This window comes from Hyperolius riggenbachi, chromosome 12 (genome assembly GCF_040937935.1).
Source record: "Hyperolius riggenbachi isolate aHypRig1 chromosome 12, aHypRig1.pri, whole genome shotgun sequence".
NCBI classification, from domain to species: Eukaryota; Metazoa; Chordata; class Amphibia; order Anura; family Hyperoliidae; genus Hyperolius; species Hyperolius riggenbachi.
This window is the reverse complement of record NC_090657.1, coordinates 111424175-111450811: the sequence shown is the minus strand read 5'-3', so window position 1 is coordinate 111450811 and position 26637 is coordinate 111424175. Positions and strand designations below refer to the sequence as shown.

Sequence of the window (26637 nt, the reverse complement as noted above, 5' to 3'; positions counted from 1 at the left end):
TTGCACCTGTTCATGGTACCTGTGTTTGTGTGTGTGTGACAGCTGCACATTTGTAATACCATTCACTGCAGTGCATACCTGTAACCTGTTCAGTGCACCTACGTGACCACAAGCAGTGTAATATACCACCAGTCACTGCACCTGTTCACGGTACCTGTGTGACAGCTGCACATTTGCAATACCAATCACTGCAGTGCATACCTGTAACCTGTAAAGTGCACTTACGTGACCGCAAGCAGTGTAATATACCACCAGTCACTGCACCTGTTCACGGTACCTGTGTGTGACAGCTGCACATTTGTAATACCAATCACCGCATACCTGTTCACTGCACTTGTGTGACCGCGCGCTGTTTAGTATACCAGTCCGTGCATACCTGTTAACTGCACCTGTGTGACAGCTGCACATTGTATTGTAATACCAGTCACTGCATACCTTTCACTGCACCCGTGTGACTGCACATTGTATTAGTCAAGCCAGTGCATACCTTTCACTTCATCCTCCCCAATATGGACAAAACAGGCAGAGGCAGGCCACCCGGCAGGTCTGTTCGAGGTCGTGCTGACGTGATTCCTTGAGGCCCTAGACCAAAGTACAGTGCTCAGAAGAAGGCACGTCCCATCAACTCCCAAGATTGTGAGGACATGGTTTACTATTTAACACAGAACACCTCATCTTCCGCAGCCACCGGCGCTACTCCAAGTACCACATCCGCTACATTTGACACTTTACAGGAGTTATTTGGTGGGGAAATCACTGATTCACAGCCATTATTGTTACAACAAGATTAAGGTGCTAAGCAAGTTACACCACCTCATATGTCTGAGTTAAGCGACACTATGGACATAAGGTGTGAGGAGGAGGATGATGAAGTACCTGCTGTTGGTGCAGTTTTGAAGGTGTTTGATACAAGCGAAGCTGGGAAGGATGATTATGATGGTTATGATGATACGGATGCCACGTGGGTTCCTAATAGAGGAGATGAACAGGGGGACAGTTCAGAGGGGGAGTAGGAGGAGACGAGTTCCTGAAAGAAGCAGGGGGAGCTTGCCATCAGAAACAGCTGGTGGCAGTGTCCGGCGCCATGTATCGCCACCTATGGACAACCAGCCAACATGCCCTTCAACGTCAGCTGCTGACGCCACCATAGTGCCCACACCCCAGGGTGGCTCAACGGTGTGGACATTTTTTTGTGTGTATGCCAAAGATCAGAGCAATGCCATTTGTACTCTCTGCCACCAAAAATTGAGCCATGTAAAGGCCAACACTGATGTAGGGACAACTGCCTTCTGCAGAAAAGGCACAAACTGCAATGGGAAGACCACCTGAGCAAAAGCAGCACACAAAAGCAAAGCCACCCTCCTGCAGGTGCATCATCTTCAGCCGCTATCTCCCTTGCACCTTCACAATCAAATCCAACCTCCTCTACTCCGCCTCTCACCTTGAGCGGCTCCTGCTCCTCTGCCCACAGCAGCAGCCAGGTGTCCGTGAGGGAAATCTTTGAGCGGAAGAAGCCAATGTCTGCCAGTCACCCCCTTGCCCAGCATCTGACAGCTGGCTTGGCGGAACTGTTATCCCGCCAGCTGTTACCATACCAGCTGGTGGACTCTGAGGCCTTCCGAAAATGTGTGGCCATTGGGACACCGCAGTGGAAGATACCAGGCTGCAATTATTTCTCAAAAATGGCAATACCCAAACTGTACCGTAAAGTAGAAAGGCAAGTGGTGTCATCTCTGACACACAGCGTTGGGTCAAGGGTCCATCTGAGCACAGATGCCTGGTCTGCCAAGCACAGCCAGGGCAGGTACATTAATTACACAGCCCATTCGGTCAACCTGGTGACCAATGGCAAGCAGGGAGTACGTGGCTGAGCAGCGGACCTACTTGTGACACCTCCACGGCTTGCAGGCAGGCCTGCTGCCACCTCCTCTCCTTCTCCTCCTACTCCTCCTGCTACATCCTCTTTGCTGTGAATGTCCTCCTCCTTGGCTGAGTGGCAGCGCAACTCTACTGGTGCTGCGATCTCCTCTCCAGCTACACAGCCTCAGCTCCCCAGGGCCTATGCTGCATGCCAGGTACGACGGTGTCACACCATCTTAGACATGTCTTGCCTCAAAGCGGAGAGTCACACTGGAGCAGCTTTCCTGGCTGCTCTGAACAAACAGGTGGATCAGTGGCTGACCCCGCACCAACTGGAGATCGGCAACGTGGTGTGTGACAACGGGAGCAAACTCATTTCAGCTTTGAATTTGGGAAAGTTGACACATGTACCCTGCATGGCACATGTGCTCAATCTCGTAATTCAGAGATATGCGTGCAAGCACCCAGGCTTACAGGATGTCCTGAAGCAGGCCAGGAAGTTGTGTGGGCATTTCAGGCAGTCTTACACGGCCATGGCACGCTTGGCCGATATTCAGCTGAGAAAGCTGTCACCCAGTATCTCTACAACTACAGTAGAAGGACATGCTCTGGGGAGATGGGGATGTTCTGGCCTAGGAACTGGACACTCTTGCGAAATGCCTGCAGGCTCATGCGGCCGTTTAAGGAAGTGACAAACATGATGAGTGAAGGCGCCATCAGCGACTTGATCCCGTATGCCTTCTTCCTGGAGCGTGCCGTGCGTAGAGTGGTGGATCAAGCTGTGGATGAGCGTGAACAGGAACAGTTACAGGAGGAAGAGTTGTGGGATCAATTCTCATCTGAACCAGATGTTTACTCAACACCTGCGGCAGCACAGAGGGGGGAGGAGGAGGAGGAAGAGTTGTGTGGGGAAGAGGAGTCAGATGATGAGGAAGGTGTTTTTTGAGGACGTGGAGGAGGCAGCAGAAGAACAACCGCAGCAGGCGTCGCAGGGGGCTTGTGCTGCTCAACGCTCCCGTAGTATTGTTCGTGGCTGGGGGGAGGAGGAGAACTTACCTGACATCACTGAGGTAGAGCAAGAGGAGTTTGATAGTACGTCTGGATCCAACTTTGTGCAGATGGCATCTTTCATGCTGTCCAGCCTGTTGTGGGAGCCCCACATAAAAAAACTCAAAGGGAATGAGCTGTACTGGGTGGCCACGCTACTAGACTCTCGGTATAGGCACAAAGTGGCGGACATGTTACCAACTCACCTGAAGGCAGAAAGGATGCTGCACATGCAGAACAAGATGGCAACTATGATTTACAGTGCGTTTAAGGGTGATGTCACAGCACAACGGAATAAAGGTACCACTGCCAGTAAACCTTCTCCCATGTCCACGCAGGCAAGGACAGGACGGTTTAGCGATCTCATGGTGATGTCGGACATGCGGACATTCTTTAGTCCAACGCATCGCCTTAGCACTTCCAGATCCACCCTCCACCAACGCCTCGACCAGCAGGTAGCCGACTACCTGGCCTTAAGTGTGGATGTAGGCACTGTGAGCAGCGCTGAACCTCTGGACTACTGGGTGCGCAGGCTTGACCTGTGGCCAGAGCTGTCACAATTTGCCATTCAACTTCTGTCTTGCCCTGCCTCAAGCGTCCTGTCAGAAAGGACCTTCAGCGCAGCTGGAGGCAATGTCACTGAGAAGAGAAGTAGCCTAGGTCACAAAAGTGTTCAGTACCTCACCTTTATCAAAATGAATGAGGTATGGATCCCGGAGGGTTACTGCCTGCCCAAAGACTGTCAGTCCCCGCACACAGCATCTCTGTCTGCACTCCGTGTGACTGGCTGCCTGCCCCAAGTCTAAGTCGGTCCCCACACAGCATCTCTGCCTGCAGACCACTTGACTGCCACCACCAACAGGGTCCACCAGGACTCCAGGCGGATTCCTGAATTTTTAAGGCCGCTGCTAGCAGTGGCCGCTATAATAATTTTTCTGGTGCATGTACATGCCTGCCTAATTTTTCTGGCTGCACTGCAGCTGCAACAACAAAATAAAAGGCATGTACATGTGTCAATTCCCCTTCGTGATTATTACCTTGCCGCGGTGAAGGGGCTTGCGTATCACAATGAAGCAATGACCGCCGGCAATATGAGTGTGTTGGGGTTGGGGGGCACACCTGACCCAAGAAGATAAATATTAAGGTCGTTGCTTTATTGTGGACAGACCAAATTCGATCAGCTGGACACTCGGTCACTGTTGTTCTGTCATTCAGCTACTTCAGTTCGACCATATGGGCTTGAAAACAGCCACTCTGGCCATGGTGCGTACCAGTCCAGCACGGCAGTCTATACACAAACAGCTGTTTGCAGTGCGTTACACAGTGAGTTTGTTCTGTCAGTGTGAAGCAGTACACTAATTACACTCCCTGATTGATGTATACACATGCAAGATGTTCTAAAGCACTTTAGGCCTGCAATTTAGCAATAAAATATGATTACTGCTCTTAAAATGCTGCTTTGCATCAAATTCTGATTTTTCCCGGGTAGTTTTGGCGTGTATCCCACTTCACCATGCCCCCTTCCAGGTGTTAGACCGCTTGAAACATCTTTTCCATCACTTTTGTGGCCAGCATAAGTGTTTCTAGTTTTCAAAGTTTGCCTCCCCATTGAAGTCTATTGTGGTTTGTGGAAGTTTGCATGTTCGCAAACTTTTGCGGAAGTTCGCTTTTACGGTCGCGAACCGAAAATCGGAGGTTCGAGCCATCTCTAGACAGCAGCCTCTGAATTGTGTAGGTGTACATAAAAAAACAAGGTATATATAGTTGTTAGAATTGTGTTCAAGGTGCTGACATTACAATGCTGTGTCCCTTCATGTAGGTTTCTATAGCACAATCACACCCAAATTCCCAGTCCGGTAATGCTTCTGTATTTTATTAGCCCAGAGCAGTGTTCTGTAAGGAGTCCCATAAATAACTTTACAGCATTAAGGGCGAGTTCACACTATTGTCCTCTGCCACGGTGAATAGTGGACATACACAAAGTGCTCATGCTTTTACTATAGGCAATTAAACTCATCCACTGCAATCTGCTGCTGAAAAATCCAACCCACAGACATTTTTACAGACAGCCAATTGAGATGCCATTTAGGTGATGAATGGCATACCCCTGCGCTGTAGCAGCCATGAACCCGGCCGGCAACAGACCTTGCCAGTAGTACAACGCATCCATCAATATGGATTTGGTACCGCTCCTGCATAGTGTGAACATGGCCTTGGTATTAAATTTGTGTTGTGATGTGCCACATTATGAGCCATTGCCCATCAACTGGGAGTTATAAACAAATTCCATTAAAAACATTAGCAAGATTAGAATTACCTAAAGATGTAGAGGTTTATTCTCCAAGCTGAGTTTCTCAGTCTAAGCATAACCAAGTAGAAAGGCCCAGATCATGCGGCTTTTTTTTATCAGGACAGATCCAAAGAACACTGCAGAAAATGTGGAGCACCAATCCATTTCAGCTATGACTTTAACCACCCCCGGGGTTCTATTAGAACGGCCAGGGCAGCGCCGCAGCACTTTTTTTTTTTTTTTTTTTTTAAATCATGTAGTTAGCCTAGCGCTAGCTACATGATAACCACTGTGCAGCGGCATCCCCCTCCGGCGATTAGAGCAAACAGGAAATCCCGTTCAGAACGGGATTTCCTGTTTGGCTTCCCCCGTCGCCATGGCGACGATCGGGTCCACGTCATGGCGTCGGAGGGAGTCCCGATCCACCCCTTAGCGCTGATAGGCCAGGCTGCGCACGGGGCCAGAGCAATCCAGCGCGGCGGTCATGGACGAGCTGAGCTGGTTAAACAAAGATTCTGCTACTGCCCTATCTTTTTTTTTGCATGTTTTTCATAAATCATCCCCTTGGTATATGGTTAGCACTAAGGCCTGGTTCACATTGCACAAAAACCGTAGCGTTAAGCGGAGCATAGAAGCTTATCTGTGGACGCATGCAATACATTTCAATGGGAAAGTTCACATTGGTATTATAAAACGGATCTCCTTCCGACGTTCCGCTAAACTGATCGGACGTTCCTGACCTGTACTATTTTCACGGAACTGACACGGCCCTGAACGCAGAACGTATGCAATGTATCTCAATGGAAAACGGACAGTACTAATCGCATTGGCTAGAAAACATACCTGAATCGTAGCAAAAGATCACTTCCTGTTTTGATTTTCTCTACTTCTGGGGCACAGATCGATGCACACCACGCCAGACACAGCAGGTTCCAGGCTGTCTGTCTGCTGCATAGGCACACTGCAACATAGTCCCAGCAAGATAGGCCCATTGCAAGCCACATCACCCATCCACTGCAGCATGGCTACCCTGCAGCTACACCACTCGCTACTTCAGTGTGGAGGACCTGATAGTAGTTGTCGAAGAAGACCCTAAACTCTATGATAAAGGGCACCCAGGCTATCCAAACCATATCAAGGCCCGAAAAATTTGGGAGAAAATTGCTCGCCAGTACTGCCCGGAATTTGGCAAATTGTCTGCATCCAGGAAGAACAGCGAAGGTAATTAGTTTTGCAATTTAGTACCTGTATGTGTCGGGTGTGGGAGTGGAAGGGGCACCTTGTAAAAAAAAAAAAACAACAAAAAAAACCCTCAAATCATGTGAAAACTAAAAACAGTCATTTATTGAAAACCACAGCAAACAAAATAGAAACATAACCCCACAACCAAGTCCCCTAACCACCCCCCTCGTAACATTTTGCAATGATAACCCACAAAACTAAACTAAATGAAGCGTTCCTGCCAAGGTACCAGTCCCTGTGGTGTCAGGAAGAATTCTGACAGCTTGTCAGTCACGGTTGTTCAATGCCTGTGCACTACCCCTGGTGGCATATCTGCGTATCCGTGGAAGGTAGTCTTGGTCTAGGTGGTCGATGTTATAAGCTTCCTCCTGCCGGACGTAGCTGTGTAAAATGCACGCGGCCTTGACCACACAAATGGCATTGTCCGGTTTCAACTGGACGGGTGTGTGAAATATTTGCCACTTGTTGGCCATGATGCCAAATGTGCGCTCTACCATACATCGTGCACGACTCAACCGATAGTTGAAAATCCTCTGCCGGTGAGTCAGCCCTCTCTGTCCGTAGGGCCTCATGACATCATGGGATAACGCAAAGGCCTCATCCCCAATGAAAACGAAAGGGTAGCTGGGGGAAGCAGTCCCAGGCCAAGGCTTGTCACCAGGGAGGTCAAATTTGTCTTCTTGCAATGGTCTATACAATCGTGAGTTTTGAAAGATTGCAGAGTCACTTGCGCTGCCATATGACCCCACATCGATGTATATAAATTTGTAATCTGCATCTGCCACGGCAAGTAGTGCGATGCTGAAATATTTTTTGTAGTTGTAATAGAAGCTGCCACTAATCCTCGGTTTCTGCATCCGGATATGCTTGCCATCGATAGCCCCAATACAATTTGGGAAATTGCAACGGGTCCAAAACAGCTCCGCCACTTCTTACCATTTTTTCCTGTCAGGGACCGGCATGTATTGGGGACAAAGTTTTTCCCAAATGGCTTTGCAAGTCCTGGTGACGATGTAGGAAATCGTGCTCTTTCCTATGCGAAAGGTCAGATGGAGACAGGAATAAAGAAAAATATGTTAATGTAATTCATTTGCTGATCGTAATATATTATTATTTATATCTTCCAGTTGAAAAATACCAAGTGGCGAAGTATCAGAGATAATTTAATCAAAGAACTTAAAGCTGAAAAAAAGGAACAGAGGAGTGGACGTGGCTCTTCACGTAGAGTTCCTGATTGCTACACGGCCCAATTGAGCTTTCTGCGAAAGTACATCGAGCCCAGAAGGTACGTAAGCATAATTGTGTGAGCGACCACAATAGTAACCAATTTAATACTTATATTGCTTTTGCTTATTTTACACGAGGACTGAAGACAGTTTTGGGGATACAGAGGAGAGGCCCACGGAGGACAAAACTACATCTGCCAATATGGAGGAGTCCACATCTCAGAGGCTGGAAGATTCTCAAGAGGAAGCGCAAGAAAGATCTTTGTCATTTGTTACTCCATCCTCTCCACACAGTGCTTGTTCTGAACTGGAAATCACCCCACCCCTACAGAAAGTATACAGAAAGGGGAAGAGGAAGTGGTACCTTCATCTCAATCTAGAGGTAGACGTGGAAGAGGTGTAGGTCCCAGGATTAACACAAGACGTGAGTCAGATGTAGAAATGGCTGGGTCTGTTAAGGGGCTATTGGGCATTGTGAGAACCCAAGAACAGCTGGTTAGAAGATATTTTCAGCCTGATAGTAATCCTACATTAGTTGACAGGTCCCACAAACATATAGAATTTCTTAAAACCAACTGGAACTGTTACATAAGCAGTTGGAGGAAAGCAAAAAATAAGTCCAAACTTCCATGCTCTAATGGGGCTTCTTCCCTTCATGGATGAAGTTCCAAGGCACAAGCGTTTGCCTTGCCTATACAACTTGATGGACACCACTAAAGCACATATGTCACCCGAAAGGCCCCTGTCTTTTGGTCCTGTGATGGCAACACCTGTTCAACATCCACCTTTCAGGCCTCAAGGGGATTGGGCAAATCAATGTGCTCCTTACTATAATGCACCACCGGAAGACAGAAGAACATACACACAGATGCTGTCTGCTGTACCACAACATAGCAGCACACCTGATGTAGTGGACAAACTACCACCCCTTTCTCAATTACTTTTCCCAGGAGATGAAGATATGGGACATTAAAATTTGATATAGCCTTTATTAGCCATTGGCACACTGCTTTCCGAACCTGCCACCAAGGACCGACAACAGGTCAGGCCTTGAACCAAGCCTCTTGGGCACAGCTGCAGGCTTGCAGCTGGCAAGGCCTGGACTGTTGATGGTCCTTGGCGGCAGGTTTGTAAAGCAACATGCTATTGTCTGATATTGCCAATTCTTTGCTTTTATGTTGTAAACTGTCGGTTATATGGTACAGCTAAATAAAAATAACATTGTTTTGACATTGCAGTATGGTCTTTCCTTGCATAACGATATAGTATGGCAAATAACTATATGGCATACCTCAGAGTTAGCAGCAACTGTTCCTCAGGGGTCACGGACTTACGCAGTTGGGTGTCGGACTTCTGCAAATCAATTCTCTCGATTGCCAGCAGTTGATCAAACCTGGGTGAAAAAAGGGGGTATTCATTGCTGTACACAATATAGTAAGTGGTATGCTTGTCGCATAGGTACAAAGATATATACTTACAGAGCCACAGACATCCGGCAGTACTTGAAGAACTTGTCTGGGTGCTTACGTAGATCGTAGTACAGTAGGGCAAACTGTCATTTTTGCTCCCTCTCGATCAGCAGTGGATGCACCCACCACCTTCTTCTCCTCATAATGGTCCCCCGCCTGGCATAGGTCAATGCCACCGCCACTGTTGCCACAGTGAGCCAAAAGTGGAATTGGAACAAGAGATCCGTGGATGGAGGAATGTACTTTCCTGAGGTCCTTGTCTCCAAATGAACAAAGAACCACAACTCAATAGATAAAAACAACTACTGAAACCATCACCCTCTCCAAACCTCATCCTGGCCAACCCCTTTCCCTTCCCCATTGTCAATTTTCCATACGTTTTCATTCATACTGTACCGGAACAGAACGTATGCAAAATGGCTATAAAATGTGAACAAAACGTATGAAAACGTATCGAACGGAACGGATCCATTTTGTCGGATCCGTCCCGTATCAGGTGCAATGTGAACCAAGCCTAAAGCTTAGAGTATCTGTTCGTAATTGAAATTCCACCTGTGGCTAAATGTTTAATTGAGATAATTGACAAAGAAATTATTTATTATGAAATATGAGATACCATTCAAATATGTTACTTACAAATACTTTCTTACAAATAGCCCTCAAGCTGTCAGGTTAGGTAAACACACATTCTCCACTCTTACCCTTAGCACTGACATGCCACAGGGATATGTATTAAAGAGACACTGAAGCAAGAAAAAAAATTATGATGATTTGTATGTGTAATACAGCTAAGAAATAAAACATTAGGACCAGAGACCTAAGTCTAATTGTGTCCAGTATAGAAAGAGTTAAGAAACTCCAGTTGTTATCTCTATGCAAAAAAAGCCATTAAGCAAAGCTTAATGGCTTTTTTTGCATAGAGATAAACTTCAGAAGACAGACCTCTCTGCGACTTTGAAAGTTATTATCTCAACTGTCCGTGAAGAATTTTCTTTTTCTTTGCCATAGGACAGGTCAATAGTTCACAAGACTGCTCTAAAAAATCATTTTGAATGCTGAGTAGTGTGTAAACTACAAATATTAAAGAATTATGCAATGTTATAAAACACACTATATAACTGAAAACAAAAATATGAGAATATTTTCTTTGCTAGTAATCTTCTAGTTATTATCCGTACTACACAACCAATTCATTATATCATATATTTTTTTTCGATTCAGTGTCTCTTTAATTCCTTTCCTCTACGCACTGTTCACTTATGACTGCTAACTTACCGTATCCACAAATGAAACATAAGTGTTAAATTTGATGCAATCAAAGAAAAAGGGTGCACCCCGCTCACCACCCCGCCATCTCTACCAGGAGCAGGACCATGGACAGCCAAACACTGGAACATCATAGGGAAAAAGGAGAGGATCCGCTTCTCTGGTTGATTAAAAAGTCTGATCTTTATTAATGATCAAATATGGTGGACAAGCAATACAGCTCACGCGTATCAGAGCCTCACAAATGCGCCTTAATCATAGCTAAAACAACTTTAGAGTGACCACAATTTATACAGGTATGGCTTCAAACTTAAGCAGGTGGGCCTGACATAATTGGCAGTTCTAGGTAGAAAAGGTAAATGCATGTTTTACACTCTTAAAGGTACCTATTACATACAAAAATACATAAAGTGTAGAAAATACAAAAAAGTGATCAATTAAGAACAAGAAAAATCATCCCCAGCATTCTGTGAAACAGAATTACCAGGCTGCCATACAATTACATCATAAAAAGAGGAAATGGTGACAACAGAGGAAATGGGGTATAGAAGCGTTAAAGATCGTAAAACAAACTAACATCCCATCTTGAATTTAGGCCCTCGGGAAAACGAGTCCCGAGGTTCCAAATCCAGGAGGTCTCCCGCTTCAAAATATTCCTCTGATTGTCCCCACCTCTGGCAGACCGCCCAACTCTCTCCACACCTTGAAATTTAAATGAGGAAAGGTCCCCATTATATGTTGCAAAATGTCGAGAGACCTTAGACCCTCCAAAATTGTCCCTAGAGGTCCCCCTATAGTGCTCAGATACCCTTTCCCGGAGGGGACGGGTAGTACAACCCACATACTGCAAAGAACATTTTTGGCAATAAATGGTATAAATAACATTAGTAGTGGCACAATTAATGAAACCAGAGATCATAAACGATCGTTTTTTCGAGTAAGAGTACACTTTGCGTCCTGGTTGAGGATATGAACAGTACCGACAGGTGGAATATTATCCACACCTGTACATGCCAGTAGTAGATAGCCATGTTTGATTAGACCTCAAAGGGGCAGACTGATATAAGCTTGGTGATAAAATTGAGCCAAGAGTTTGGTTCTTAAGTGAAGAGAAAGAGCAACAGTTTTAGGATGTTAATCCGTATTTCTCCCGTATCTTTTGGTACGGGAGATATATTGATGAGCTGCTTATTATTTGGAGAGTATCTCAGGAGGATCTGAAAGAATTTATGATGTAATTGTATTGCAGCCTGGTAATTCTGTTTCACAGAATGCTGGGGATGATTTTTCTTGTTCTTAATTGATCACTTTTGTATTTTCTGCACTTTTTGTATTTTTGTATGTAATAGGTACCTTTAAGAGTGTAAAACATGCATATACCTTTTCTACCTACAACTGCCAATTATGTCAGGCCCGCCCACTTGAGGCGGAGCCATACCTGTATAAATTGTGGTGTTTCTAGAGTTGTTTTAGCTATGATTAAGGAGCGATTGTGAGGCTCCGATACGTGTGAGCTTTATTGCTTGTCCACCATATTTCATCATTAATAAAGATCAGACTTTTTAATCAACCAGAGAAGCAGATCCTCTCCTTTTTCCCTATGATGTTAAATTTGATAAGACGATTGTCATTGGGCTTATATCAGATAATGAGGAAGCTGTATACAGGGAAGGCGTTAGGAAGCTAACTGCATGGTGTGACATGAACAACCTGTTATTAAATACAAAAAGACCAAAGAATTTATTCTGGACTTTAGAATCACCAAAAAGACCAATCACATACTAATAATGATCAATTGTAGAAAGAGAACAGAGGCGCCAAAAGGATAAAATATGCTAAAAATGGTTACGAGTGTAAGGGAGGACGTGGTGGACTCACCGCCCCAAACAGACACAAAGCTATCGATTATCAGCAAGAAAAATGTATTTACATACGCCAAAATATTACAGGCAACGCGTTTCGCGGGTATATTCCTGCTTCCTCAGGCAATAAACGAGAAGGAGTAACACACTATAAGACAGAGACAAAGAGGAGCCGTCAGATCGTTGTGTGTGTCATGATAGATGAATATAGATACATACATGTATACATGTAGATATGCACATATACATAAAAAATATATATACCTAAAACACACATACATACATGTACATGTGTGGGAAGCAGGTGGTGTGTTTGCATTATCCACTAGGGCCGTATTAGTGAGCATGTGGTGATTGGAGTGTTAAGCCCCCATTGGGGGGGGGGGGGGGGGGAATACCCCCTAATGCGGGCTTAACACTCCAATCACCACATGCTCACTAATAGGGCCCTAGTGGATAATGCAAACACACCACCTGCTTCCCACACATATGTATGTATGTATGTATGTATGTATGTATGTATGTGTATGTGTTTTAGGTATATATATATTTTCTATGTATATGTGCATATCTACATGTATATATTTTCATCTATCATGACACACACAGCGATCTGATGGCTCCTCTTTGTCTCTGTCTTATAGTTTGATACTCCTTCTCGTGGGGATACTAGTGTCCACCCTGGGTGGAGGGGTGCTTATACCCTTATTTCCTGATCTACAGAGAGCGACATCTTAGTCCTGAGTGGGGACAGGCCTGATCTCCCCACCTGCATTTACAGTGGTTGCCTGGAAGGTAACCCTGGTTTGTGAGTATAATTAATGACTACGTATTACTCTCATTATTCCAATACATACTACACTATATTGGGCTCTTGGTTTCCTTTCTTCTCCATAATAATGATCAATGCAGAGGTTGTGGAGAGTTTCCAGCTTTAAGCTTTTGGTAGTCATCATTGCAGAGGACCTGTCCTGGGCTGACAATGCTTTAGCTGTAATTGGCAAAGCACAACAACCTCTCTCATCTTTTAGATCACTAAGGAGCACTAACCTTCCACAGAAGCTGCTGGCTAATTTCTACAGATGCACGATTGACCAACTGAATGACGGCCTGGTACAGCAGCTGCACCAAGGCTAGAAGAGAAGCCCTGCTGCGGAGGGCAAAGGTAATTATTGGCACTAAACTACCATCACTTGAACTCTTGTACGAGACTCGCTGTATGAGAAGGGCCAAAAACACTCACCCGGGAAACACCATCAGGTAGACATTTTAGGTCAACCTGCATACACACAGACTTAAAAAACAGCTTTTTTCCCCCCATCAGTCACAACCTTGTTAAACTCTGAATCTTCTCTGAAATTATGAACATTGTGTACAAAATGTTTAAATATTTGAAGTACCTGGCATGCTTGTATAATTCCTCTATTTCTACCTTTTGTTACTATCACTATGTTCCTTAAATACACTGTTGTGTTACACAGCAATAAAGTGCTTGAATCTTGAATGTTAGATCAGTACTTTTTTTTAGACTTAATAACTTTTTTTTAATGCATTATATATTATAGGTGATCGACCTGTACATACACCCAGTTAATAACTATTTGATATGCTGATGTCAAACTCAGCTAGAATGACAGTACATCAGAATAAATGGTTCAGATTATGTCAAGAAATGTATGTAAGCAAGGGTGTAACTGTGGGTTGGGCACATAACATGAGCTGGGGAACAACCGCCTGTAATTTATCTTGTCGTTTGTATTGTGCTTTATTTTTTAAGTTATACATGTAGTAATAAAAAATGATTTATTTATTTAAAAAGAAAAAGAAAAAAAAAAAGCTTTAAGATAGGTAAAAAAGAAAAAAACTAACAGTAATTCAAAATAACTAGTATAAAAGCTTGGTTTACAATAACTATAATGGTAAACAGCCTTCAGAAGGAGTAGGACCAAGTTAACCGCTCTAATCCTAACCGCTCTAATCCAGTCGCTTCATGTATGGACCATAGCGGTGATCCAGTATTTGATTAGCAGTTTAAAAGCAATACGTAGCACCTCAAGCATTATAAGCTTAGCATATTTACCAGATAAGGGGGCCATATGCAATTCACTTTTTCACCTGACTTTTCTCCCAGGAGATAATTTTTCATCTTCGATTAAAATAACTTTTCAGTACTTTTCAACTAAAAAAGTACCAAAAAGTAGGTGAAAAGGTACTATCAAAATTATTTTGAGTATTTTCTTGTTTTCTTGTGGCTTAACCACTTGAGGACCGCCCCCAGCCGATGGGCGGCGGCAAAGTCCGGGCCCAAACGACCGCAATACGCCCATCGGCGGGGGCGGCTGCGGGAGTGGCTATGCGGCGATCGCGTCATTCGTGACGCGATCAGCCGCCGGGGACTGGCTCCGCCCACCGCTCGTAGTAACCCGCCGGCCGTTTGGAAGCGCCGGCGGGTTACTAGCACCCGGATCGCCGCTGCACATATGTATAATAGGCTTTGTAATGTATACAAAGCCTATTATACTGGCTGCCTCCTGCCCTGGTGGTCCCAGTGTCCGAGGGACCACCAGGGCAGGCTGCAGCCACCCTAGTCTGCACCAAAGCACACTGATTTCCCCCCCCCGCCCCCTGATCGCCCACAGCACCCCTCAGACCCCCCCCTGCCCACCCCCCAGACCACTGTTTGCACCCAGTCAACCCCCTAATCACCCATCAATCACTCCCTGTCACTATCTGTCAACGCTATTTTTTTTTTTATCCCCCCCCTGCCCACTGCCCCCTCCTGATCACCCCCCACCCCTCAGATTCTCCCCAGACCCCCCCCCCCCAGACCCCCCCCCCCGTGTACTATATGCATCTATCCCCCCTGATCACCTGTCAATCACCTGTCAATCACCCGTCAATCACCCGTCAATCACCCCCTGTCACTGCCACCCATCAATCAGCCCCTAACCTGCCCCTTGCGGGCAATCTGATCACCCCCCCCACACCAATAGATCGCCCGCAGATCCGACATCAGATCACCTCCCAAATCCATTGTTTACATCTATTCTCTCCTCTAAACACCCACTAATTACCCATCAATCACCCATCAATCACCCCCTATCACCACCTGTCACTGTTACCCATCAGATTAGACCCTAATCTACCCCTTGCGGGCACCCAATCACCCGCCCACATGCTCAGATTGCCCTCAGACCCCCCCTTATCAATTCGCCAGTGCAATATTTACATCTGTTATTCCCTGTAATAACCCACTGATCACCTGTCAATCACCTATCAATCACCCCCTGTCACTGCCACCCATCAATCAGCCCCTAACCTGCCCCTTGCGGGCAATCTGATCACCCACCCACACCAATAGATCGCCCGCAGATCCGACATCAGATCACCTCCCAAGTGCAGTGTATACATCTCTTCTCTCCTCTAAACACCCACTAATTACCCATCAATCACCCCCTATCACCACCTGTCACTGTTACCCATCAGATTAGACCCTAATCTGCCCCTTGCGGGCACCCAATCACCCGCCCACACGCTCAGATTGCCCTCAGACCCCCCCTTATCAATTCGCCAGTGCAATATTTACATCTGTTATTCCCTGTAATAACCCACTGATCACCTGTCAATCACCTATCAATCACCCCCTGTCACTGCCACCCATCAATCACCCCCTGTCACTGCCACCCATCAATCAGCCCCTGTCACTGCCACCCATCAATCAGCCCCTAACCTGCCCCTTGCGGGCAATCTGATCACCCACCCACACCAATAGATCGCCCGCAGATCCGACATCAGATCACCTCCCAAGTGCAGTGTTTACATCTCTTCTCTCCTCTAAACACCCACTAATTACCCATCAATCACCCCCTATCACCACCTGTCACGGTTACCCATCAGATTAGACCCTAATCTGCCCCTTGCGGGCACCCAATCACCCGCCCACACCTCAGAACGTCCTCAGACCCCAGCCCTGATCACCTCGCTAGTGCATTGCTTGCATCTATTTCCCCCCTCTAATCACACCTTGAGACACCCATCAATCACCTCCTGTCACCCCCTAGCACACCTACCCATCAGATCAGGCCCTAATTTGCCCTGTGTGGGCTCCTGATCACTCGGCCAAACCCTCAGATCCCCCTCAGACCCCCTTCCGATCACCTCCCCAGTGCATTGATTGCATCTATTTTTCCCTCTAACCGCCCCCTGAGACACCCATCAATCACCTCCTGTCACCCCCCTAGCACTCCTATCCATCAGATCAGGCCCAAAACATCCTGTCATCTAAAGGCCCATACTCACGGGGGACGGCCGTCGCCGCAACCGCGTGGCACGCGCGTATTGCGGCGACAGTTCCCCCGTGTGTATGATGCGCGCGCCCCGAACCGTCGCCCGTCGGAGCTGTCGCCAGGCGATTGACCTGTTCAATCGCCGGCTACAGTCGTCGCCGCAACCTCGCCGGAACTGTCGCTAGCCCCGCATGTGTATGCGGGCTAGCGACAGCTACCCACACACACCACACGGAGCTTCCGGCGGGGGGAGGAAACTCGGCAACAGCTTCCGCCGCATCGCTAATCCCTCTGCTGCCGTGTGGATGCAGAGGGATTTGGCGACGAGCTGTCGCCGAACTGCCGCCGAACTGTCGCGCACACGCTCCCGTGTGCGGCGACAGCTACAATTGTACCCCCGTGGGTACTTAGCTTAAGAGGCCACCCTGCTTATGAAAGGTTCCACAAAATTTGCCCCCTCATAGACCACCTGTCATCAAAATTTGCAGATGCTTATACCCCTGAACAGTCATTTTGAGAAATTTGGTTTCCAGACTACTCACAGTTTTGGGCCCGTAAAATGCCAGGGCAGTATAGGAACCCCACAAGTGACCCCATTTTAGAAAGAAGACACCCCAAGGTATTCTGTTAGGTGTATGATGAGTTCATAGAAGATTTTATTTTTTGTCAAAAGTTAGCGGAAATTGGATTTTTATTGTTTTTTTCACAAAGTGTCATTTTTCACTAACTTGTGACAAAAAATAAAATCTTCTATGAACTCACCATACCCCTAACGGAATACCTTGGGGTGTCTTCTTTCTAAAATGGGGTCACTTGTGGGGTTCCTATACTGCCCTGGCATTTTAGGGGCCCTAAACCGTGAGGAGTAGTCTAGAAAACAAATGCCTCAAAATGACCTGTGAATAGGACGTTGGGCCCCTTAGCGCACCTAGGCTGCAAAAAAGTGTCACACATGTGGTATCGCCATACTCAGGAGAAGTAGTATAATGTGTTTTGTGGTGTATTTTTACACATACCCATGCTGGGTGGGAGAAATCTCTCTGTAAATGGACAATTGTGTGTAAAAAAAATCAAAAATGTGTCATTTACAGAGATATTTCTCCCACCCAGCATGGTTATATGTAAAAATACACCACAAAACACATTATACTACTTCTTCTGAGTACGGCGATACCACATGTGTGACACTTTTTTGCAGCCTAACTGTGCTAAGGGGCCCAAAGTCCAATGAGTACCTTTAGGATTTCACAGGTCATTTTGAGACATTTGGGTTCAAGACTACTCCTCACGGTTTAGGGCCCCTAAAATGCCAGGGCAGTATAGGAACCCCACAAGTGACCCCATTTTAGAAAGAAGACACCCAAGGTATTCTGTTAGGTGTATGATGAGTTCATAGAAGATTTTATTTTTTGTCACAAGTTAGCGGAAATTGATATGTATTGTTTTTTTTTTTCACAAAGTGTCATTTTCCGCTAACTTGTGACAAAAAAAAAAAATCTTCTATGAACTCACCATACTCCTAACAGAATACCTTGGGGTGTCTTCTTTCTAAAATGGGGTCACTTGTGGGGTTCCTATACTGCCCTGGCATTTTAGGGGCCCTAAACCGTGAGCAGTAGTCTAGAATCCAAATGCCTCAAAATGACCTGTGAATAGGACGTTAGGCCCCTTAGCGCACCTAGGTTGCAAAAAAGTGTCACACATGTGGTATCGCCGTACTCAGAAGAAGTAGTATATTGTGTTTTGGGGTGTATTTTTACACATACCCATGCTGGGTGGGAGAAATCTCTCTGTAAATGGACAATTGTGTGTAAAAAAAATCAAACAATTGTCATTTACAGAGATATTTCTCCCACCCAGCATGGGTATGTGTAAAAATACACCCCAAAACACATTATACTACTTCTCCTGAGTACGGCGGTACCACATGTGTGGCACTTTTTTGCACCCTAAGTGCGCTAAGAGGCCCAAAGTCCAATGAGTACCTTTAGGATTTCACAGGTCATTTTGCGACATTTGGTTTCAAGACTACTCCTCACGGTTTAGGGCCCCTAAAATGCCAGGGCAGTATAGGAACCCCACAAATGACCCCATTTTAGAAAGAAGACACCCCAAGGTATTCCGTTAGGAGTATGGTGAGTTCATAGAAGATTTTATTTTTTGTCACAAGTTAGCGGAAAATGACACTTTGTGAAAAAAAACAATTAAAATCAATTTCCGCTAACTTGTGACAAAAAAAAAATCTTCTATGAACTCACCATCCTCCTAACGGAATACCTTGGGGTGTCTTCTTTCTAAAATGGGGTAATTTGTGGGGTTCCTATACTGTCCTGGCATTTTAGGGGCCCTAAACCGTGAGGAGTAGTCTTGAAACGAAATTTCTCAAAATGACCTGTGAAATCCTAAAGGTACTCATTGAACTTTGGGCCCCTTAGCGCAGTTAGGGTGCAAAAAAGTGCCACACATGTGGTATCGCCGTACTCAGGAGAAGTAGTATAATGTGTTTTGGGGTGTATTTTTACACATACCCATGCTGAGTGGGAGAAATATCTCTATAAATAGACAATTGTGTGTAAAAAAAATTAAACAATTGTCATTTACGGAGATATTTCTCCCACCCAGCATGGGTATGTGTAAAAATACACCCCAAAACACATTATACTACTTCTCCTGAGTACGGCAATACCACATGTGTGGCACTTTTTTGCAGCCTAACTGCGCTAAGGGGCCAAAAGTCCAATGAGCATCTTTAGGCTTTACAGGGGTGCTTACAATTAGGCACCCCCCAAAATGCCAGGACAGTGAACACACCCCACAAATGACCCTATTTTGGAAAGTAGACACTTCAAGGTATTCAGAGAGGAGCATAGTGAGTCTGTGGCAGATTTCATTTTTTTTTGTCGCAAGTTAGAAGAAATGGAAACTTTTTTTTTTTCTTTTTTTTGTCAAAGTGTCATTTTCCGCTAACTTGTGACAAAAAATAAAATCTTCTATGAACTCACCATGCCTCTCACTGAATACTTTGGGATGTCTTCTTTCCAAAATGGGGTCATTTGGGGGGTATTTGTACTATCCTGGAATTTTAGCCCCTCATGAAACCTGACAGGTGCGCAGAAAAGTCAGAGATGCTTGAAAATGGGAAAATTCACTTTTGGCACCATAGTTTGTAAACGCTATAACTTTTACCCAATCCAATAAATATACACTGAATGGTTTTTTTTTTATCAAAGACATGTAGCAGAATAACTTTCGCGCTCAAATGTATAGGAAATTTTACTTTATTTGAAAAATGTCAGCACAGCAAGTTAAAAAAGTCATTTTTTTGCCAAAATTCATGTCTTTTTTGATGAATATAATAAAAACTAAAACTCGCAGCAGCAATCAAATAGCAGCAAAAGAAAGCTGTATTAGTGACAAGAAAAGGAGGTAAAATTCATTTAGGTGGTAGGTTGTATGACCGAGCAATAAACCGTGAAAGCTGCAGTGGTCTGAATGGAGAAAAAGGCTCTGGTCCTTAAGGGGCGAAAAGACTGTGGTCCTGAAGTGGTTAAAAGGCATTTTATTGACAAGTTTAAAAATATCACCTAGGAGAAAACTCAGGTGAAAAAGTGAATTGCATATGGCCCAAGGTGTCAGGAAACATACTCATTAAGGATAATGCAGGATCACACATTACCGGACATCCCATATGGTCATTTATAAACTTCACTACTTTTTCCCAATACAGGTTAACATTTGGACAAGTCCACATCAAATGAAAGAAGTTACCTGTTGCGATAACACATTTGGGGCAATTAGGGAGAGCTCCAGGTCTACATTTTGCAAGGCGCATTGGGGTCACGTATGATCTATGGAATATATATATATATATATATATATACAGGATCTTCTCAAAAGATTAGCATATTGTGATAAAGTTCATTATTTACTGTAATGTACTGATAACCATCAGACTTTCATATATTTTAGATTCATTACATTACAACTGAAGTAGTTCAAGCCTTTTATTGTTTTAATATTGATGATTTTGGCATACAGCTCATGAAAACTCAAAATTCCTATCTCAAAAAATTAGCATATTTCATCCGACCAATAAGAGAAAAGTCTTTTTAAAACAAAAAAAAGTCAACCTTCAAATAATTATGTTCAGTTATGCACTCAATACTTGGTCGGGAATCCTTTTGCAGAAATGACTGCTTCAATGCGGCGTGGCATGGAGGCAATCAGCCTGTGGCACTGCTCAGGTGTTATGGAGGCCCAGGATGCTTCGATAGCGGCCTTAAGCTCATCCAGAGTGTTGGGTCTCGCGTCTCTCAACTTTCTCTTCACAATATCCCACATATTCTCTATGGGGTTCAGGTCAGGAGAGTTGGCAGGCCAATTGAGCACAGTAATACCATGGTCAGTAAACCATTTACCAGTGGTTTTGGCACTTTGAGCAGGTGCCAGGTCGTGCTGAAAAATGAAATCTTCATCTCCATAAAGCTTTTCAGCAGATGAAAGCATGAAGTGCTCCAAAATCTCCTGATAGCTAGCTGCATTGACCCTGCCCTTGATAAAACACAGTGGACCAACACCAGCAGCTGACATGGCACCCCAGACCATCACTGACTGTGGGTACTTGACACTGGACTTCAGGCATTTTGGCATTTCCCTCTCCCCAGTCTTCCTCCAGACTCTGGCACCTTGATTTCCGAATGACATGTAAAAGTTGCTTTCATCCGAAAAAAGTACTTTGGACCACTGAGCAACAGTCCAGTGCTGCTTTTCTGTAGCCCAGGTCAGGCACCTCTGCCGCTGTTTTTGGTTCAAAAGTGGGTTCATGCTTCCATCTGCTGAAAAGCTTTATGGAGATGAAGGTTTCATTTTTTCAGCACGACCTGGCACCTGCTCACAGTGCCAAAACCACTGGTAAATGGTTTACTGACCATGGTATTACTGTGCTCAATTGGCCTGCAAACTCTCAGGACCTGAACCCCATAGAGAATCTGTGGGATATTGTGAAGAGAAAGTTAAGAGACGCAAGACCCAACACTCTGGATGAGCTTAAAGAGACACTGAAGCACACATGCCCCTGCTAACTATGAGCTCTGAAGCGAGATTTATTCTCGCTTCAGAGTCTCTTTAAGGTCGCTATCGAAGCATTCTGGGCCTCCATACAACTTGAGCAGTGCCACAGGCTGATTGCCTCCATGCCACGCCGCATTGAAGCAGTCATTTCTGCTAAAGGATTCCCGACCAACTATTGAGTGCATAACTGAACATAATTATTTGAAGGTTGACTTTTTTTTTGTTCTAAAAACACATTTCTTTTATTGGTCGGATGAAATATGCAAATTTTTTGAGATAGGAATTTTGAGTTTTCATGAGCTGTATGCCAAAATCATCAATATTAAAACAATAAAAGGCTTGAACTACTTCAGTTGTAGTGTAATGAATGTAAAATATATGAAAGTCTAATGTTTATCAGTACATTACAGAAAATAATGAACTTTATCACAATATGCTAATTTTTTGACAATATCCTGTATATAATATAATAAAACAAATGGTCTAGCTTATGGGGCAAAATTTTGGTAACCTTCTCCAAGGTCTCATCCGAAACAGTTATCCAACATCAGCCTCCTATGCCACCCTACGTGCTTGAGCTTTAGCATGGGCTGAGGGAAAGATGAGATCTTGGTAGAGCACAGATATCAACTGCTTAGAAGAGGGATTAGATATGCTGTGAACTGTGAGATTTCTGGCTGAGGAGAGATAGTGTCAAACTGGGTGTAGAGTGCATGCTTAAAGAGAACCCAAACTGAGGATATGGATTTTTCCTTTTAAAATAATACCAGTTGCCTGAATCGCCTGCTGATCCTGTGTCTCTAATACTTTTAGCCACAGCCCCTGAACAAGCATGCAGATCAGGTGCTCTGAATGAAGTCAGACTGGATTAACTGCATGCTTGTTTCAGGGTGTGTTTCAGCCACTACTGCAGCCACAGAGATCAGCTGGACTGCCAGGCAACTGGTATTGTTTAACAGGAAACATCCATATCACTCTCAGTTAAGGTTCCCTTTAAGATGTAAGTACCTACAAAAGGCTGTATGTGGTAAATTGTAGTCCGTGGAGAGTTGAGCAAAGGATTTAATCATCACATTATGCAGAATATGATGTAAATAGTAAACTCCCTTGTCATACCAAAAAGTCAGGAATTTTATTGAACTCCATGAGGCTGACATTCTCCCATAGTGGTGCCTGATTGGGCTTGGCATTGAAAAGAAGAAGTTTGTGCGAATGATCCCATACTTTAATTATCTGCTGCTGCAGCATTACAATAAGGAACAAAGATGTGGAACGCCACTGACACCTTTAAGTATATTATAGAGTGGGTCTGTGTGTCTAAACAGTAGGTCTGAGAAGAGGAGGCCTTGTAGCATCAACTTATCACCCTGCCTCGATATTTGAGCTCCTGCCACACTCAAGCTGTATAAAATGACTCTCTTGACCTAGGCTTTAACCAGGAACTTAAGAGCAGTGCTTTGTATTCTGGACTAAGAAGAGGTGTATTTATTCTGAAAACAAAACCATGGTTTGGCAATGTGGACATATGTCCTATTGATTTATGTGAAGTGTGATTTTAGTGACGGATCTGCTATAAAACTTCTTATCTAGCAGCAGAGAAAGAACTAATGGCTCCAGGATTACATAGTAAATTCTTGGCAGCAGTGGTATTAAATGACAGACATTGACTAAGCAGCTGGTTATTTCAATGCTCTGCACAATGCAGCATTTCTCCTCACGTTCTCCTGTTGCACTGAGGTCACTGACATACCGGTAGGATGAGGTAGTGCTTGATCTTCTGCAAGTGACACAATGACAAGACAAATCCTTTGGGGTTTCTTGTGCTTTCTCGCACCAGGAAAACTCTGTGGGAGGCAGAGGGAGAGAAAGAGAATATCTATGTCAATAGTGAGGAGGAAAAGGTGTCTTTTTTCATTTTATCCCATTCCACAGGACTAGGAACAATCCAAACACTTTACGTTCTCTTTGCCCACCTTAAATAAGCAATGACAGCAGGCTTCCTGGGCTCAATAGTTAGCTCACAAATAACTTCAGGGCAAAGGTTCCTTACCTTGTTACTGTTTTAATTTATCTGTCAGCACAGTAACTATGATTACCTGTTGCTGTGATGTGGCGCCCTTCAGGCCTGATTTATAAAGCCCTAGGAAGGTCAAGTGTGATCCTTCTCTTTGAATCAGTAAGCAATGGCGTACATCTGTGGCAAACCACAATCACTCAGTTCAACCCAGTGGTGAGATAGTGTTAGTGTAGGACAAGGGGAACGCCATGACAACCGTGCCATAGCTAACTCGGTGCAGAAATGAACAGTACCTCAAAGAATCAGGAGTTCACATCTACCCCTGGGGGGAGGGGGGAGAAATATTGTTGGTGATATGGGTAGTTCAGGGGAATAATTGGTATTTTTACATGAGGTCAAAGGTGGAGAGAAAGAGGGGAGAGCACATTAATGATGGAGTGGAGTGGTCTGAACACATAGATAGGTACCAAGTATAACAATTTAGAACTCTTTACTAAAGAAAAATGTGCAGACATTAAATCATATACACACCATCAGGAAATGCAGCTTGCTTAAAATAGAGAGGAACATAGAGAGAATACAGGAAAACTCAATACCATAGAGATCATTGCAGCCCCCCCCCTCCCCCAGCAAAAAGCTTGACATTGACCTGGAGTTTTGCTTTAAAGTGTAACTGCAATCACAGAAAAGAGACAGTGGCTAAGCTAAGAACCAAAAACCTATAACAACGTTTTTATTTTTATAAGATTTAAATATTGTTATCCATGAAGCACTATACAAGTATGTCCTGATGTCTGACATATGATACTGCTTTCCTAGCCCCTGAAAAACGCAGGTCAGAGTAACACTCCTTAATCATCAGATCTCATCTAAGCATGTTGATGCACAAAGCAGCGGTAATATTGATATGCGCAAATAGCACACATCAATTTTACCGTTACTACTGCCAGCACCTGTTACCATAGCAATGCTCACGTCACTTGAGTACCGTTTGTCACGCTAATGACATAACTCACTGTACACCGTTGACAGTAGTAATGGTAATATTGCTGTGCGCCCTCCACTGTTTATTCCATGCACCCCCGGCCTTCACTAGGGGAAGTAAACTTTTCAGTAAGAATTATAATAACATTGGTATTTCAAAAACATAAATTCACTCAGCTGGCAGACTGCAAGTCCTGATATCAGAACTTTTTTTGTTTTCACTTAATGTTAACTTAATGGTCATGTCACTTAATGTTAACAGCAAAGATCTTACCCATCAGCCATTCCTTGCTGCATTATGAGCCGCTGAGTCTCATCCCGTGACAGGCGCCCGTGATACCATGCTTGTGTCTTGTGTATCACTGATGGAAGATGAGAAAGGTGAACAATCTACAGAAGGAGATTGACAGCAGCACTGACAGCAGAGAAGGACAATGGCAAAGGCAATGACATAGCAATTAATCACAAGATAAATTATATGCAGGTCATCCCCCTATACTTAAATATGCTTGTCTCACCTTAAATAATTGAATAACTGAAAGTAAGACTGTAAAGGTGCCCATACATTACACAACTTGGTGTCCGATAACCGTATTAGAGGCAGAGGATCAGCAGGATAGTCAGAAAACTGGTATTGCTCAAAAGGAAATAAATATAGCAGACTCCTTATACCTTTCACTTCAGTTGTCCTTTAAGAGCAAAAAGTTGCGTCTCAGTCAATACCTAATTGACCTAGGCCCCTCTCTGTGCCTGCATTTGGGAAGTCCTCACCCTTATCTGCATTCCTCCTCCGTCTTCCTCTCTTTCTTCACTTGTTTCTAAAAACCCTCTTTCATTATTGTTCTTATTCCTTCTATTCCTGTTATTTCTTCCTATTTTGGGCTTATTTCTTTTTTTCAAAATGCCTTGGTCTTTACCCTTTCCGCTCTTCCGCACCCAATCATTCCTTGATTCCTACTCCAGCGCACCCTCCTTCCCGGGCAACGTTTTGAGCTATATTTTCTTTCACTTTGACTAAAAATATCTCCCCTTTTGTAATCCTCAACATCTCACATGAACTTCTTTTTTTTTCTTTAACTAGCCTAATCCTTTCCTGTTCTTTTTCTACTTTTCTTTTTAATCTCTCATTCAATTCATCTAAGCAGTACCTGCCTTGATATTTATTTAATCTCTGTACTCATTTCTAACTCCTTTCCTACATGTACCCGAAACGTTTTTTTAAAGTGAAAAAAAGGGACACAGAGGCATGTTCCCATCTGCAGGACATGCCTCTGTGTGCTTTCTGCTGTGCTGACAGCACTCTCTGTGCTACGCTAGCCCCTCCCCCTCCCCCCAGTCTGGTTATAAGGAGTTTGTTGGCAAAGCAATGGGGAAGGAGCGTTCCCTCACGGGAGAGGAGCTCCTGCATAATGCCTCTTCCCCGCCGATAAGAGCCTCTCACTGGCCCCTCCATGCCAATAATTGATCCATGCTCTTGGAGCAGCGACACGGAGAGAACCGAAAATGGACGCTATCTGATCTGCCCCCCTCCCCCTCGCCCCTGGATCAGGTAGTAAGCTTTTTTTAGCTATCTTGACCAGCCTGGGTTCTCTTTAAACTAAAAGTGAATGTTGTGCTTTGGTGGATAGTCCTGTAAATTATGCATAAAGATATGAAAAATACCGTTTTTTGGCTTAATTGGAGTGCACTCCTTAAAGGAACTGTCACATGTCTTCATGTCAGTTGATTTGACTACATAGTTTTGATTTTGATGGCGGTCAAATATAAACTGTTTTCTATAGCATATTTTTGTCTTTTATGTGCAATAATGATTTTTTATACTGTATTGGTAAGCTTTGAACTCCCTTACAGTCTTATTTTCTGTTATGTTGCCTCAAATGCAATAACTGATTATAAAGTGCAGCAGGAACAAAATTGTTCTGTAAAGAAATAGCAACACATAGGCCATTGAACATATTATTTTGACATTGCTGTTTAATGATAATGATGATGATAATTCTGAGTCTGTTGAAGTTCAA

General features: G+C 44.3%; 2 protein-coding genes across 7 annotated transcripts in view; one reads left to right on the top strand and one right to left on the bottom strand.

Annotated features, from left to right (window-relative positions):
• Positions 1 to 8846, top strand: part of SLC25A19 (solute carrier family 25 member 19) — a 117329-nt gene extending 108483 nt beyond the window's left edge. For 2 of the 3 annotated variants that reach the window (XM_068262989.1, XM_068262990.1), the window contains exons 8-9: positions 7567 to 7724; positions 7804 to 8846. In XM_068262989.1, the coding sequence (XP_068119090.1) occupies positions 7567 to 7724; positions 7804 to 8068 (423 nt within the window). In that variant the 3' untranslated portion in view covers positions 8069 to 8846. The remainder of the gene's footprint in view (positions 1 to 7566; positions 7725 to 7803) is intronic. The other variant, XM_068262988.1, reaches the window with a different exon arrangement.
• Positions 1 to 26637, bottom strand: part of GRB7 (growth factor receptor bound protein 7) — a 437163-nt gene that overhangs the window by 3259 nt on the left and 407267 nt on the right. For all 4 annotated transcript variants that reach the window (XM_068262979.1, XM_068262980.1, XM_068262981.1 and 1 more), the window contains 2 exons: positions 24894 to 24981; positions 23369 to 23462 (listed from right to left, as the gene is read on the bottom strand). In XM_068262979.1, the coding sequence (XP_068119080.1) occupies positions 23369 to 23462; positions 24894 to 24981 (182 nt within the window). The remainder of the gene's footprint in view (positions 1 to 23368; positions 23463 to 24893; positions 24982 to 26637) is intronic.